We start from the raw sequence: 17,826 nt of genomic DNA, 5'->3' as shown, positions 1-17,826 counted from the left end.
GCTGCAAACTATGCTTGCAGAGTGAATTGAAACACAGCTTGCACATATGTAAGGTGTGCATGCAAAGTTTAAGAGTACACAAAACTTTTTGACTGAAACAAGTAAACACAATTAGCAGATGCTCATAAGTAGCCCTGATGCACCCACACACATCAAAACATATTTACAGTGACTTTTGTAGGAGAAATTCTGAAGATTCCAGGGCCATTTTCACGATGCTCATGTCCAAATGAAAATAATAAAGATTTGCTGATGTGCTTTTCAAGATACTTCAGGCACTTCAAGATTTTCTCCAGTGAAAGTCTGCAAATATGGCACAAGGTAGCTGGTGTAAACTGGATTTTCTCATTGGTATCTCCTATTTGTTTCAGAAGAAATCTTCATTGAATTCCAAAACTTACAGAACCAAGATTTCAAGAAGTGACAAGAGGATTGGAGACGAAGATCCACTTTTCAGAATTGATAGTGTGTGGCAGGGATTATAACCGTCAGTTTCTACCATAAGTATATTTTGCACCTTCACAAAGTTCGAAAATTCCTTTAGCCTGCATGAACAAGGAAGGAGTCACAGACAAGCAGCTGATCAGCTTGATCAGGCGGTATTGGACATCCAAACATCATTGTAAGATGTCAAGCCCTGGCTGCTTTTCTATTTGACAGTAAAAACTTAAGGAATGGGAGTACAAAGACTTCTGTGAACTGTACATAGGATAATACCTGGAGAAACTGAAGCAAACTTGCCAGCAGCGTATTAATTGCTCTAGTGGTTAAAATAAATTGTCAATGATGTCCACCTACAGAGTGGGAGGATTTGCAGCTCCTCTCTACAATATGGTGCCATCTGCCTCCCCCTCCTGGTGGTCCCATCGGACAGCAGCTTTCGTGGCCTTACCTATATGCTAGCCCTACTGACCTCTTCATTAGGAAGGTACTTCATGGATACTTACACCATGGGGATGTGCACCTGTCTTGTGTATTGTTTTCACCTATGCACTGTGTTAAGTTGGCATGTGCTAGTTAGAGTTTTAAACGCCATTTTTCCTTTTCTGCTGCCTCTGCACACAACACATTTTGTTATTAATGCTTTTCGCCTAGTTAAGTATTTTGCTTTACATGAGAATAACATGTTTGCTTATAATATCAGTCTTGCTTGGTATGCTATGTCTGTACAGTGAGTGCCGAGGCCTTCAAGGTTATTTCAACACAGCGCTTATTGTTTGGATTGATCAGCGCACAGAGTAGACATAATATGGATGCAGCTGTGACCAACTTTGGTTTTAGGCACAAATGACACTACACTGCTTAAGGCAGGAGACGGACACTTGGTGAATATCCGTATGCAGAGTGTTGGTGTAGGAGATGATGTGATCCATTTCCACTGAACCTAAAGGTATGGGCCCGCCCTTCTAAACCCAAAGAGACCTTCTGTAGATATAATATAATATAATAGCTAGGGAGGGTAAAGTGAGGTTCTATTTAGACCTGTTTCCTTTAGCATTTTAACATGCTTTCACCCTTTGTATTTTATGGAGTAGTAACTATGCTTTTAACCGTGATCTTTATAATATGTTTGCTTGTATTAGCTAAGATACTGCGTTTGAGAACACTGCATTAGAAATAAACATTTCAAACTTGCACGTGTCCTCATTGACTCCTCGTTCTGGATTGATATGTTAGTATAACGAAAGAGTGTTCATGTGTTCCACGTTTCCTGAGGTGTTCTAAGTCCATGTTCTGGGTTGTCTAAATCATTGGGGTTTTGTAAGTACCAATGAGACACTGATTGCCAGTAGGGGATTTTGGATACTAAGGTGAGTTTTGGCACACCCTAATTCACTGAGGTTCTAAGTCTCTATGCACAGTTCTGTATAGGAGCAGAATTCCCTGTTACACACCCTAACAAGCCACCAACCATTGGAGACCGGGCTGATGAACAACCAATGGCAAACAGAGCTATTTCCTGGCATTGCTGTGAAAAGTACTTGAGTTTACTGGATGTATCCATGTTTTATTTCACAAATTTGAATTCAAACAAAGAGGTTTCAGGGCTTTTTCAGGATTTCATCCCAGGATCAGTATAGAGCATGGATGTGCTTAGGTTTAACAAGCAGTTTATTATTAATAATTATGTGCTTTCTTTTCACGTAAGCCCTAATTACTGTTTGCACTCTACTGTGGCGGGATTATTGAATCGTAAATGTGCATGTGAATTTACGGTTACTACATGGTAAATCCTATCCAGTACTGTGCAATTTCACGTTAAACTCATGGAATGGGGAACTACCGTGTGGGACATTTTTTTCCGGCTGCAATATCACACAGAATTCCCAATTCAGCAGGGCTTAAAACATACAATCAGCACTCACTTTCAGCAGGTGGTGAGTGTATGCAGCAACCGCTGGGTGGGATGGAGGGTGGGTTACTAGGGGAGGAAAGGGGAAGGTTATTTCTATCAGGGAGATCATTGTAGGCTCATATGAAAGCCTCACATAAATCTGGCACCTGGCCTAAGAGATTTAAAATTATTGCAGATTTATATAGCGCAAACTCGACCGGAAGGTATTGGAGCACTTTACATGAGCACCAGTTACGTTACACACAGAGACACATTCATTATTTGGTAGGCATGGGGAGATTAAGTGACTTGCCCAGAATCACAGGATGCTGAGCCGACGTCAAGGCTTAAACCCCGTTCTCCAGCTTTAAAGGCGGCAGCTCTAGCCGTAAGGCTACATCCTCTCCCCATTAACTCCAGATTAACGGTATCCAACATATTGGAGCCATTTGAATCTTGTATTAAACATACAATGTGCACAGCAGCAAACTGCACACTAAGGCAACCGTGTCACACACTAAGATGCACCTCTGCTTGCAACAGAGCATTCCCTGCAAACTGGAAGGCATGTTTCTTTTAATTTGACTCTGAAATGGTGGGGGACGAGAGAAGCCACAAACGGAAGACACGTCCCAATATTTACTGAAAGATGATTTGTGCGACAGGGAGAGCCATTTGCAGCTTGAAATGCAGAAAGTGTCTGGACTGAGAAGCCGCTGTGATCTACAGCGCGCCTCCTGGCATCATTTGCAGGTTTGATAGATCACGTAATTCCAAGTCATTCGCCATTGCTATGTCCTCACTATCTCCAAATCCACTTCCCTCGCTCTCCGGTTCGCCCGCAGAATATGAAATTAAATGCACAGCTTGAGAGTAACAGCCCATTTCGATGATATACTTCTGAGAGGCAAAATTTACTAATCCTCAGAGATCAATATAGTTTGCCAGCTTGTGTACTCTAAAAGATTAGAGACCTTTTTTTTTTAAATGGTTCTTTCTATTTTTATGTGCAAAGTTCCATATGCCACACTTTGCTTTCTCCTTCCATTTGTTACTACGTCATCGTGAATGACAAAGTTAGTTCTTGATATGGGAACAGCAAAACTATTTCAAAGCACAGGTTCTTTTCATGGACTTTTATTCTTGTTTAGACCCCAGATGATTGCAACTCTAACCACACAGATGTGTTGTGAGGATGTGGAGGATAAGCAGAAGCCTCTAGCACTTAAATTAAGGCAATGTGTGTCCCTATAGTCCAAGTCCTCTTTGTTGCATGCACAGGCCACACCTGTATGTAGCACAAAGACATAATTAATGAAATACACTGCCAATTAGGTCATATATGATTTATTATTAATAATACAATATATTATTATATATTATTATTAACACATTTGTAATACACATGGCTGCTCATAGTGTTTCAAAAAACCAAAGTTTAGAGAGCTAGGACTATAGGACGGCCGTCCATGTCCCGAAGTATTTAATAACCAAAAGGACAGCCAAGTTAAATGGCTGTCTGACACTAGAGTGTCTGGCACCTCATCGGTCTGATAGGAAGACCCTTACACACCAACCTAGTTGGTGTCATGCTTCATCATCGGGTCCCAGCCAGGTAGCCGAATGGGGGGAGTGAGGGCCTCGTGTTAGTCACATATTTTTGTGGAGGTCGCGTCCGCTGGTTCACCTAGATGTGGTCCTCAGGAGCAGGCTGCCCATAGTATTTCCCAACGCTAGATCAGAAATATTTGAGACACCAACAATGATTAAAAAAGTCAGGTCTTGAGTTTCTTACGAGGGAAGAGGCAGTTCAAATTCCGGAGGGAAGCGTGTTCCAGAGCTTAAGGCAGAGGTATCTAAAAGACCAGCCTCCTTGCCTAACAAGCTTCACTCAAGGAGTGACTGCTAGGCCCAGGCTACATGAGCATAGAGCACACTTGGGAACATAAGGGGTCACCAACTTGTTAATATAGTCAGGAGCCCTCTGGGCAATTGCCTTATACATAAAACACAGAGCCTTAAACTGGATCAGTATTTTAACGGGTAGCCAGTGAAGCTCATGCAAGGGAACAGAAACTGAAACATAACGAATAACATGACACAGTAGTCTAGAAGCCACGTTTTGCATTATCTGCAATATGTTTAGAAGGGACTTCGAAATTTCCAAATACAGCTCATTGCCATAGTCCAAGTGTATAGTAATTAGGGCCTGCACAACAGTTCTCTGAGCAGGTGCTGACAGAAGCCCGATCATTTTTTGCAGGCTTTTAAGTAGCCCAAAATGAGTAGCGGCAACCCTGTTAATCTGAGAATCTATCCTAAGATTGCAATCTAGATAAAAACTGAGATACTTCAGGTCAATCAGACAGGCACCAAAGCAGAGGTTGATCACTGTTAGAACTGAGGGTCTCTAATTGGCAGAGGTAAGTACCTTTGACCAAGTAGGGACCCTCACTTCTAGTCAGGGTAAAAGGATACACACGGTAGGTAACCCCTGCTCACCCCCTAGGTAGCTTGGCACGAGCAGACAGGCTTACCCCCTAGGCAATGTGTAAAGTATTTGCACCCAATCCCCACAATGACCCCCCAGTACATCACAAATGTAGACCACACAGGTAAGTATATCAAAAATATGACTTTATATAGTTTCAGCAGTCAAAAGGCAGTTATTGTAGTATTGCATGATATCTTTAACTCCTCTTAGTATTTATCTGGTTTCTAGGAAAGTCTCACACGTTTAAAAAGAAATAGTCTCAAGTCTTTTAACAAGTCCCTCAGGAATAACTCAGCCATGCTGTATGGTCAAAATCAGCTCTTTGCTAACTCTAGCTGTAATTAACCAGGTTACCCTCACCGTGGCGTTTACTCTCCTGGCCTCAGCGTAGAAGACAGTTCGAGCACCGCCCCGGCCGGTCCCGTCAGCTCTCCCGCCCGCTCTCGACAATCCAGCGAGCGGCAGGGGGCTAATGCGGCACTTCTTCACTGGGACGACAGGCCGGGGACGAAGAAGACACATGCGTTGCTCCCTCGGCGAGGTCGGGTCTCCCTTCCACTTCGAGTGCGGCTCCGGCGTTCGTCAACAGGCTTCCTCAGGACCGACCAATGAGGTCGCGGCTCCACAGACGAGCCTCGGTATGCACCCGGGAGTCAGCCAATGACAGCGCGGCTCCCGGGACCAGCCCCTGATGATGCTGAGCTGGCAGCCAATCAGTGCGCGGCCTCGGCAATGACGCGGCGGCGCTGGGCCAATCCCAGCGCGGCGTTACTGAGGGGGCTCGTTTCCTTTGGCCAATGGGAGCGCGGCGGCTTCGGTCTCCGTGGCTCCGGCCAGGGACGGTGAATTTCTTAGGGTGTTTCTGGCCCCGGGCCGAGGCGATGAACAGGCGGCAAGTGATTTTCGAGGGCGCGGGTCACAGCAAGACCGCCCTCACGGCCACACGATCTTATTAGGACAGAGCTCACGAGGGGAGGCACCACGGACCTCCAACCCTCGCAGAGTATGTGCCGATGAGCACACCGATCTCTGCCCACGATCAGCAGCTGGGCATAAATCACGCACCCGGCCAAAACAGCACGATCTTCACAGCGTCTCGGAGTTTCTTTAGGAACCTTTTAACCCTGGGTTCCAGGAACAGGAGGCCAGCTCTTCTCAGGCCCTTGGAGATCCTTTTTAGAGACACAGCAAAGTCAGAGTCAAGCAGGCAGGGTGACAGCACACAGCAAAGTCCCCTTCTTCTCTCCTTTAGATGAACAGCAAAAAAAGTCAGCCCCAGAGCACACAGCAAGGGCAGTCTTCCTTAGTTTCTTCAGTAGTCCTTCTTCTGGCAGAGGTTCCTCTTGATTGTAGAATCTGCCTTTCTGTTGTCAGGGGTCCTTCTCTTATACCCCTAAAAGTCTTTGTGAAAGTGGGCCCTGAGCCCGGTCTAAATCAGTTCTGGGTGTTGCTGGAGTACTTGGGCTTCCTGGCTTCCTTCGTCCTTTCAGAGTGAGGGGCAGAGGTGACAGTCGCCCAGCGGGAGGTGGAGTCAGCATTGTGGCAGGCAGGCCCAGCCCTATTCACTCCCAGGTGCTATCTCCTCCCACTTCCCTAGTTGAAGATGCAGTCATTCAACCAAGGGCTGACTCAGACAACCTCCTGGGAGCTCCCCAGACCCTGTCACCCTCAAACCAAACAGTCAATCCACAAGCAGGTCCAGGTACACAGAAAGGTTAGACAAGAGAACAGCCACTTTCTAAAAGTACTGTTCTCAAACACAGAATTTAAAAACAACCTTCCCTAAAAGATGTGTTATTAAATTCTGAGTTCAGGGATATCAATCACTTATGTCCCATCTTGTTCCTATGAGAAGATAGGCTGGTATCCATTGGGACCAGCCTCCCCCATGTTAGTCTATGGAGCAAGATAACCTTGCAGCAGTGAGCACACAAAATGGCTGCTAATCACTACCAGAGCATGTTACCTGCACTATTAAATGTCTACCTTTCCTATACACTGCACCCTGCCCAGGGGGGTACCTTGAGCCTTCCATAGGGGTGACCAATGTGTACATAAAGGGAAGGGTTAGGCCCAGCCAGTGGGGACACTGGCCAGGAGGACATGGTAGGTCACTGACTGCACACAGGCACTGCGGTAGCAGGCCTGAGACACCATTTTAGGGCTACTTATGTGGGTGGCGCAATCACCGCTGCAGGCCCACTAGTAGCATCTGTCATCACCAGCCCTTGCACACACAGTGCACTTTACTAGGGACTTCAAGGTGATACAAATATGCCAATCAGGTATACCCAATCAAGATGATAATTTACATAGGGAGCACTTACACTCTGGCACTGATCAGCAGTGGCAGTGTGTCCAAAGCATCTAAACCAGTAAAAACGAAATCCAGCACAGCATCAAAAATACAGGAGGCAGAGGCAAAAAGATAGGGGAAAACCACGCCAAGGGTGTCAGGTCTAACAATCACCAACCACCAGAACCTTGGATTTACCTCTATTCAACTTTAAGCAATTGTTTTTCAAGCAGAGTGTCACTGCCACTAGGCAGGGCCTCAACTCAAGGACACCTTTGGCCTTAGTAGAGGATGAAGAAGAGACTATTTAGGTATACTTGGCATAATAAAGCAAGGTAATGCCAAAGCTTTTACAATTGCCGACAGGGGTTGAAAATATACATTGAACAGTGTAGGACTCATGGAAGAACCCTGATTAACCCCGTAAGGCACCTTAGAAACTGAAGAGAAGGAGTTACTTGAGATCACCTGAAAAGTTTGATCCTGCAAAAAGGAGCAACACCAAAGAAGGACAGAACCCCTAATGCAACAGTCAGCCAGCCGCTGGAGAAGAGCCTAATGGGACACTGTATAAAACAATACGCTGAGATCAAGAAGGATCAGCGCATCAATGCCGCCAGAGTCAAGCGTTGCTCTTGGGTGCTCAATGACCGCTACTAAAGCCAGCTCCTGACTATAGCATGGATGAAAGCCAAACTGCGAGCCAGGAAGAAGGTGGTAAGATTCCAAGTAAGATGACACGCAGTGACTGATATGTGTACCTAATACTTTAAAGCCGGGAGGAGCGAGATGGGGTGGAAGTTTTCTGGCTAAGCTGTAACAAGGGTATTTAAAAAAACAATTATACAAAGGTACCACCTGGTGTGTTTCCAGGAAGCATCACCCATGGCTTGTGTCAAAGTTAAATTGAGCACATCTAGCCAGGTGGAGGAGAGAGAGAGTCACTACCCAATTTGAGTACCTGCAAGGGAGCAGGGTAGGAAGGGGATCTCAATGTAATAAAGTCAAGCAGTGACTCTGAACTGTGCAAGTCAATTAACCCCTTCACTGCGGCGGCTATTCCGCCGCAGTGCTGAGGGGGGAGGGCGGCGGGGGCATGCTGGTGACGGAACCGCTCAGTCAACAGCATTGGTTGCGCTGTGCTCATGACGGAGCGGTTCCGTCACGGCCCCGCCCGCTCAATAGAACACGCCGCGCAGGCGCGGCCGCAGGGCCATGACGGAACCGCTCCGTCATCAGCACAGCGCCACCGCAGCTGATGGCGGAGCGATCCGTCATCAGTGGGGGCGGGGTTAAAGTAAATTACTCAAAAGCATAACTTGCACCTGATTCTGCAACCACATTCACTTCTTCCTTGCCTGTAGCAGTGAGGCCCTTGGCTACCAGGGCCTCAAATGAGGCATAGAGGTTATCAAATTTATCAAAGAAAGAATTCATTCTTTATGAGGATAGCAGACCCTTGGGAACCATATGAGCAGGATCAGACAAGGATTTAGCTATTGGAAAACCTCCTTGGCTGGATTCTTACAGCAGTTGATTGTATTACTGAAATAGCTCACATGTGCTTCTCAGCAAGCTTTATGGTAAAGATTCCATGAGTTCAGGTACTTCAGTTTATCATCAATGTTATAATTTCTGCACAATGTGTGTGTTTACCAGATTTTTTTAAAGCAAGAAGCTGGGAAGAGAACCAGGGTACCAGAGACCTACTTTTGGAAGCCACAGTTTTTGGGAGGAGAGTATGAAGTGTGGATTCGACTCAATAATTAGCTTGACTAACCATATTATCAATAGAGCCCTCCAACTTTAGAATTCTAGTAGATATTTGGGATTAAATGCTAACGGGTCCAACATTCAACTATTAAGTTACCAGTCAGATAATTCTTGAAGCGTTGTAAGGCCAGCAGCTTTCATCACCACAATATCCGGTCAACATAACTGTCCATAAACGTTTGAAGGATTTTGTTTTTCACTTTGTTACTTTCTTGGGTTTTGGATTGTTTGGTTGTATCCTGTGCTCTCTGGCATTATTATTACTGCCCCATTGGAACCAGACAAAGGGCATTCCGTTCCCGCTATGCCTTATGTGCAGTACTCACAGAAAAAATTCATGCTGCAAAGCATGCTCTTAAAGATTTTTTTGACCATAAAAACGATTTTTTTCCTTTTGTTTTGAATCAAAATAAAGATACAACAGCTTCTGGAGACTTTCTCTTGTAGATTATCTCCAACTCTTGCAGTAAAATGTTTTGAGAGAGATGACATCCAAGTGAAAGATTTATTTGGAAGCAAACCCTGCTGTTGGCCTTTCCAGTGCTACAATGGAAAGCTTTAAACTAGCCACAGAAAGATAATTCCCTGTCCTACAAAGGGATAGGAATGGAAAAAAGAATTTACTGGTGTTGTCAGCACTTCCCTGCAGGGAAGGATGTCAGCCCAGGCAAAACAAGATGAAGGATTCTGTGTTCATAATGACATGTAAGTGCTGTATGGCCTTCAAAAGAGGGTGTCCCGGTGTGGGGAAAAATGCACCCTGTCGGTAGCAGGCAACAAATTATAGAAGCACCACGCTCATAACGGAGCCCTGAGATTGCAAGAACAAACACGAAACTCCAAACAGCAGGAGAAACTTCAGACTCAAGGTGAGTGGCTAGAGTAAGGCTAAGCTACAGCGAGACATAGTTGGACACAGAAATGAAGCCAGAAGCTTCAGAGGGAACTACAGTGGAGCAAGTGAGGTGACGTAGGCTCCAACATGAAGTTGAAGGTGGCTAATCAACCCAGTTGGAAAGCCCTTCCCTATCTGCACTACCTGCCAGGAGGAGGCAGTAATTAGTACCAAAGTGGGGGTGAGGCACTACATAGTAAACAGAAGGCTGGATTACACACAAAAGGAAGCCATACACAGCACAGTTGCAAAGAACACAGACTCCTACGAACTAACAAAAAGGATAGGTGATGAAAGTCTGGCAACCAATGTGCTAGTCTTACAGAAGGCCTGGGGGTCACGATGGAAGTCATAGAAGATGAATGAGTGGATTAGTGACCTGGCACTACAGCAGACACTCAGGTGGATCTTGAGCTTGTAAAGATACAGATTGATGACTAGGAATGGAATGAAATGATACCCCGAAAACAGGCACAAAAGAACCCGCGACTCAGTCATCCAGAAGAGGAACGAGTAGGGCACAGAACATCACAGGAAGACTCCAAGAGTAACAGTTTGAATCCATACTATGGTTAAGATTCGCTGTAACCAGCAACCAATTAACTTGGGATGTTATTGTTGTCAGTGATACCATATGTGAGCGCCAAGAGTAATGCAGGAGAGAGGGATGAGTTAAGGTTTGCAAAGCTAGCCATAACTGACCAGCTGCAGGTTGTTTTTAGTATATTTCCCAAACCACTTCAATTTAAATGATCAGACTTTGTGTTTGAACCCTTGCTTACCCTGTCTCACTGAAGAAAATGATTGACTATTGTACTAAACAGCAATGCATTAGTTAGCTTACTCAAAGAGCATTCTCAAAAGGCAGCAAGAGTTTGGGTCTGCATTCTAGCCACATGTGCTTCCTATAGTAAAAGTGTGTAATGAGGGGCGGACAAGATTGGACAATGAAGACCGGAATGCGAGTAAACTGAGATTGAGGATATTGCTGCATCTAAACTTTCTGAAGGCACCCCAGATACACACCACCTCGACGCTAGATCCAGTGCACTCATCAAATCTCAAGTGCTCAAACAGAATCTTTACTGTCTTAGCTTCTCTGCAGTATGGAGGACACCAAGAAGAGTGGAGTGTGCCTGCTACAGTCTACTAGATACGATGGGGAAACAGTATTTGGTTCTACCATGTGCAAAAAGCTCTAACACAGCAGACAGAGAGAAGAAAATAACTGCATAAATAAGTTCTATTTTTATCTACTACAGTGCCACAAGATGAATGCATCAATCTATTGGTTTTAATTATTTGAACACCATTCATAAAGGTGTCAAATACAAGCAAGGATGCTAGTGTGAATCTACTCTCATTTTCATATACTTCGCTACTGCATTTATGTTAAACAAGACTACAATCCAATATTAGGCAATAACATTGTGGTCTTTTTGTGGACTTCTCCTACTTGTGGAAAAGTTTTTGTTCTGAAAAAAGGCTTCACATACAAAACCTCAGAGTGATACAATTTGCAGGTGACATAGGTGGATCTCCGGCTAGGCAGCAATCGCAATGAAAAGAAATATAGGTTCTAAAAACAAGCTTTCCTCTGAAGCATACTCCCATAGGGTAGAGTTACTATCAGTCACTGCAGACCACAGACCAGTAGAGAGAAGCTTGCCTTTATTGAGCGAACCTTACCGTCTTGATCTTTAAAGCATTTTCATCAATACTTGCTGACTGCACCATGATTCGTGGAACAGGCTGCAAAAGAGTAGACACAACATTTCTTAATGTGAAATAAAGGCATGCCTACTGCTAAAGAGAACATTAAAACACTAAGCATGAGATGGCAACACTACAGGCTATGTTAGTGTTACCCAAACTGTAGGTCGCGAGCCAATTTCTGGTGGGTTGTTATAGTCCTAGCAATAGATCAAGATACCTTAAAAGGAGTAGTTTCTGTCCTGTAACTCCAGTTCTGTAGTAGGGGTATCTCTGTTATAGTCATAATCTAGTGAATAGTCCCGCCCATGTGCGCGGACCCCGGAGCAATCAAAAATAATCTCTTAAGCTGTCAAAACATGCAGACCTGCATAGACACTTAAGAGAGAATTTAAAGACAGATAATGCAGCCTATATCCACAGGCTACACTGTCCAATACTTCAACTGTAAATTCCACCAAAAACCACAACAGCACAGCCTATCCAGGGTTTTCCACAGAGAAAAACCTTGCTTTTAACAGCAAAACCCTCTGGAATGATAGAGAGGAAGGAGTGGACAGACAAGCCCCATAGGCTGCCATTATGTGGCTCAAAACAGGGTACTGTGCCTTTAAGAGAACTTTCCAGAAGCCTCACAGTATCCCAGAATGCAGTGCAGGTCCCTTTCACCTTCAGTTCTTTTTGAAGGCGTAACACGCCAGACCTGTAGCATTCCTTACATGAATATCTCTCTCCACCGGGGAGGAGGGCGGGCGCTTATGACTATAACAGAGATACCCCTACTACAGAACTGGAGTTACAGGACAGAAACTACTCCTTCTGTAGTAGGGGATCTCTGTGTATAGTCATAATCTAGTGAATAGAATGGCAAGCCCATCCCCACACCAAAGCGGCGGTGGAGAAACGAGAAATAACACCACTATTGTGCGAACAAATTTCGCAGCGAAGCCTGCCCAACCTGAGCATCTGCCCTGGTATCAGTGTCCAGACAGTAATGCTTAGCCAAGGTATGGACCGTCTTCCAAGTGGCTGCCTTGCAGATTTCTGCAATCGGAACATTAAGCAGCAAAGCAGTCGTGGCAGCTTTGCCCCTGGTGGAATGAGCCTTAGGTTTACCTCCTAAGGTCGTATTAGTCTGTTGGTAACACAATAGTGTACAGGACACAATCCACCTAGAGATGGACTGTTTTGAGGTAGCAAGACCGGTCCAGACTGATCCATAATTGACAAACAATTGATCTGAACCACAAATATCTCTGGTTTTAGCCAGATAAAATTCCAACACCCTCCTAACATCCAGGGAATGTAGGGACCTTCCCGCTGGAGATGCCGGATTCCGAACAAACGTAGGCAAAGTTATTGTCTGGTTGACATGAAAACCAGAAATAACCTTAGGAAGACATTTAGGGTGAGTATGCGTAACGCACAAGTTACTACTTGTGTAACGATATATCTGTAAGAGACATTAGTTAGTGATAGATTCCTTACCTTAGAATATCCCCAGGCGTCAGACTGGATCCGGAAACTTTTGCGTAGCAATACCCCTGCGCGCCGGTAGGCGTCGTCTGCGGCTCCGCGTCCGTCGTCGGCGTCGTGAGCGCCGGGATGACGTCGCCGGAGTACTTAGACGGCGCCCATGCGCGCTGACGTCAGTTCTGATAACACAGCTTTTCCGCGCCAGATACGCAGAGCCATGATAGAACTAACACTGGTGCCATGAAACTAGGGCCCTGAAAGGGGATGACCTTAACCCTAGATATCGGTTCGCAGAACGGGGAGGATGGGTGGGTCGGTAAGGAATCTATCACTAACTAATGTCTCTTACAGATATATCGTTACACAAGTAGTAACTTGTGCATCTGAAAGAGACACGTTAGTGATAGATTCCTTACCTTAGAATAGATACCCCAGCAATACCAACCCCGGTGGTGGGTCTGCGAACCAATATCACACCAGAAAGTCCTGGAGGACGGAACGGCCAAAGAAGCCATCCCTCCGGACTTGACTGTCCAGGCAGTAGTGTCTTGCGAACGTGTGCAGCGAGGCCCACGTAGCTGCCTGGCAAATGTCCTGCAGGGGGACACCGCGGCCCAGGGCAGTTGTCGTTGCCGTGGCCCGAGTGGAGTGAGCCCGCAATCCAGCTGGGGGCTCCTTCCTCGCCATGGAGTAACATGCTTGGATACACAAGATGATCCACCTAGAGATGGTCCTCTTGTGCACAGCCTTTCCCTTCTTCGCGCCCACGTAACCAACGAAGAGTTGGTCATCCACCCGGAATTGGCGTGTGCGATCTAGGTAGTAGGAGAGCGCACGTTTTGGATCCAGACGGTGGAGCCTCTCCTCCTCTTTCGAGGGATGCGGAGGCGGAAAGAAGGTGGGCAAAGTGATGGACTGCCCGATGTGGAAGGCCGTGACAACCTTGGGCAGAAAGGAAGGCCGTGTACGTAACACCACCTTATCAGGATGAACAGACAAGAAAGGTGGAGAAGAAGAAAGAGCCTGGAGCTCACTCACCCTCCTGGCAGAGGTGATGGCGACCAGGAAGGCCGTCTTTAGAGTAAGGAGACGAAGAGGGCAGTTATGAAGTGGCTCAAAGGGAGCACACATCAGATAGGTGAGAACCAGATTCAAGTCCCACTGGGGCATCACGAAGGGAACAGGAGGGAACATGTGCGTGATGCCCTTCAGAAATCTACTCACAATAGGGGACTTGAACAAAGAAGGCTGATCTGGTAGCCTCAAGAAGGCTGAAAGAGCAGAAAGGTACCCTTTAAGAGTGCCCAGAGCAGAGCCCTGCTGGGCAAGGGAAAGAAGAAAGAGCAGCACTTCCGAAAGGGGTGCAGAGAGAGGATCCACAGCCTTTGCTGTGCACCATGCCACAAATCTGTTCCACCGGCAGGCGTATACCGACTTTGTGGAGGGACGCCTGGCTGCCAGAATGATATCACAGACTTCGGGAGGCAAGTCAAATGGCCTCAACTGCCGCCGCTCAATCTCCAAGCTTGTAGGTGGAGACTGGACAGGTTCGGGTGCAGGACCGTCCCCTGCTGCTGCGACAGAAGGTCCTCCCGAAGAGGCAGACGAATCGGGGGATCGACTGACATGCTGAGTAGCTCGGGATACCAGTATCTTCGTGCCCAGTCCGGAGCCACAAGGACGACCTGGGCCCGGTCGCGCCTGATCTTCTTCAGCACTCTGGGCAGAAGTGGTATAGGCGGAAAGGCGTACAACAGACCGCAGCTCCACTCGCGACGAAAAGCGTCTCCGAGCGAGTGCCGCCTTGGAAACTCCAACGCGCAGAACTGCTGACATTGCACGTTCTCTTCTGTGGCGAATAGATCTAACCAAGGCTCTCCCCACTGTCGAAAGAGACCTTGCGCCACATCCGAGTTCAGACGCCATTCGTGATCCATCATGCACCGGCGGCTGAGTTCGTCCGCCCTGGCATTCAGAGAGCCTGCCAGGTGTTGAACCACCAGGGTCACGCCCTGATGTTCCAGCCACTGCCAGAGGCGCAGAGCCTCCTGGCAAAGGGTCCACGACCCCACACCGCCCTGTTTGTTGCAGTACCACATGGCGGTGGTGTTGTCGGTGAACACTTGCACCACGCTCCCCCTGACAGAGGGGAGGAATGCTTTCAGTGCAAGACGAATCGCCCGCAGCTCCAGAAGGTTGATGTGGAGCCGGGACTCCGCCGGAGACCAGAGGCCTCTGATCTCCGCCTCCCCCATGTGGCCTCCCCAGCCCTGGAGTGACGCGTCCGTCACAACTACGTGCTCCGGCTGGGGTAGGGAGAGGGGTCTGCCACTGACCCAGTCGCGGTCCGTGAGCCACCACTGCAGTTGCTTCGCAGTGCCCTCCGAGATCAGGACATGATCGGACAGGTTGCCCTGATGCTGGGCCCACTGAAACTTCAGGTCCCACTGCAGAGCCCGCATCCGCCACCTGGCGTGACGCACCAGAAGGATGCAGGAGGCCATCAGTCCCAGAAGCCGCAGCGTCAACCTGACCGAGACCCGGGATAACGGCCCGAAGACAGGAATCAGAGCCTGAATATCCCGAACCCGCTGCTCGGGTGGGTAAACCCGAAACTGCGCCGAGTCGAGAACCGCTCCGATGAAGAGGAGCTTCTGAGAGGGACACAGGTGTGACTTCGGCACATTGATGGAGAACCCCAGCAAGTGCAGGAGGTCGGCCGTAGTCTGGAGGTGGCTGACGACTGTCTGGGGCGAGCCCGCCTTCAACAACCAGTCGTCGAGGTAGGGGAAGACTGACACCCCTTGCCTGCGCAGATGGGCTGCGACCACCGCCATCACCTTCGTGAACACCCGTGGGGCGCTGGTAAGGCCGAAGGGGAGCACGGTAAACTGAAAGTGCTCGTGGCCTACCGTGAACCGCAGGTAACGCCGGTGGGCCGGCAGGACGGGGATGTGGAAATAGGCGTCCTGCAAGTCCAACGCTACCATCCAGTCTCCTGGGTCCAGGGCAGCCAGGACCTGAGCCAAAGTGAGCATCTTGAACTTCTCCGTACGGAGGAAGCCGTTGACGTTCCGCAGATCCAAGATAGGGCGTAGGCCCCCTTTGCCCTTCTTGGGTACCAGAAAGTAGTGGGAGTAACAGCCACGTCCTACTTCTGGCCCAGGAACGCGCTCGATGGCCCTCTTGGCCAAGAGGGCCGAAACTTCCTCTTGCAGAAGTCGCAAGTGATCCCCCGACACACGGTGGCATTGAGGTGGCATGGATGGAGGGGAAGACTCGAAGGGGAGGGAGAAACCCCTTCGGACGATTTGCAGCACCCACCTGTCCGAAGTGACTGTATGCCAGTGGGAGAGGTGATGGCGAACCCTGCCTCCCACAGGCGTCACATGGGCCTGAAAACTCGGACTAGGAAGGTTTTGAGGCGGGGGCTGCTGAGGGAGGTGTGGACTGGCCTCGCCGCTGACCCCGACCACCGCCGCGGCGGTTCCCACGTCCGCCACCGCGCTGCTGGACATTTTGCGGCGTGTGGCTGGCGGCCCGTGGTGGGGCGCCCCTTCCGTGGCCACGAAAGGAGCGAAAGGCACCCGATTGCTGGCGTGGGGCCGTAAGGCCCAAGGACTTGGCCGTGGCCCTGGAGTCCTTGAAACGTTCCAGCGCATGGTCTGCCTTGTCGCCGAAGAGGCGACGGCCATCAAACGGCATGTCCAGGAGGGTGGCCTGGACATCGGCCGAGAAGTTGGCGGACCTCAACCAGGCGTGGCGTCGAACCGCCACCGTCGTTGCCATCGCCCTGCCCAGTGAGTCCGTGGTATCCAGCCCACACCGGATAGAAAAACGTGCCGCATCTCGGCCGTCCGCAAGGGTTTGGCTGAGTTTAGCCCTGACCTCCTCAGGGCATTGTGGCAGCACCTCCGCAACCGTGTCCCACAGAGTGTGGGTGTAGCGGCCCAAGAGACAGTTGGTGTTCACTGACCGTAGCCCTAGGCTCACAGACGAGAAGACCTTCTTCCCGAACTGCTCATATCTCTTGGATTCCCTGTCGGGCGGGGCCGACGGGAATGCGGTCTGGGAGTTGGAGGCCTGGATGACCAGACTCTCGGGGGTGGGGTGGGTGGACAAAAAGCAAGGGTCGCCCGGTGCCGGGCGGTAGCGTCTGGCCACGTTCCTGTCCACAGGGGGGCCTGTGGCGGGCTTGGACCAAGTGCCCAGAAGAACGTCACACAAGGCCTCATTGAACGGCAGGAGGGGCTCCGCGGAGCCGGACTGCTGTTTGAGGACCTCAGTGAGGAGATTAGTCCTCACGGCCGCGACGGGGAGCTGAAGGTTTAAGGCCTTAGCTGCCTTCGTCAACACTACACTGTAAGCAGAACCCGCCTCCGAAGCCACAGTCGGGGGCGACGTAAATCCAGTGTCTGGCGAGGTGTCAATACCACTGGCCTCCCCAAGCTCATATGTCCAGTCCTGATGTGACTGGCAATCACGTGCCAGAGGGTCCTCGGACCCCTCCCATTGCTCCTCGTCACCTGGCTCCTGGAGACCAGGATTAACAGCCAGGGCCTCCTCGTGGAGATAGAACTCTCCGAAGGCCGACGGAATCGGCGCCCAGCGGCGCCCTTCCGACTCCTGAGTAGGACCGTAGGAAGCATTGGGGTCGGCAACCACATCGGCTACCGGGGACGACACCTGAAGGGACGGCGCCGGCGAGGTCGTAAGGTCGACCGGCGGGGTCCCGGATCCGGAGCCGGATCCAGCGAGGTCGCGCGGCGCCGGGCCCGAAGCACCCGACGTCGTCGGGGCCGAAGCGCCCGACCCGGAAGGACCTCCAGACGGAGCCGATCGGC

The 17,826-nt window shown here is 49.0% G+C and overlaps 1 protein-coding gene across 2 annotated transcripts in view; it reads right to left on the bottom strand.

Moving 5' to 3' along the window:
- KIF13B (kinesin family member 13B) overlaps positions 1–17,826 on the bottom strand; it is a 698,786-nt gene that overhangs the window by 26,515 nt on the left and 654,445 nt on the right. For both annotated transcript variants that reach the window (XM_086927999.1, XM_086928000.1), the window contains one exon: positions 11,483–11,545. In XM_086927999.1, the coding sequence (XP_086784125.1) occupies positions 11,483–11,545 (63 nt within the window). The remainder of the gene's footprint in view (positions 1–11,482; positions 11,546–17,826) is intronic.

Source organism: Lissotriton vulgaris, chromosome 6 (genome assembly GCF_964263255.1).
Source record: "Lissotriton vulgaris chromosome 6, aLisVul1.2, whole genome shotgun sequence".
NCBI classification, from domain to species: Eukaryota; Metazoa; Chordata; class Amphibia; order Caudata; family Salamandridae; genus Lissotriton; species Lissotriton vulgaris.
This window is presented reverse-complemented; position numbering and strand designations above follow the sequence as displayed.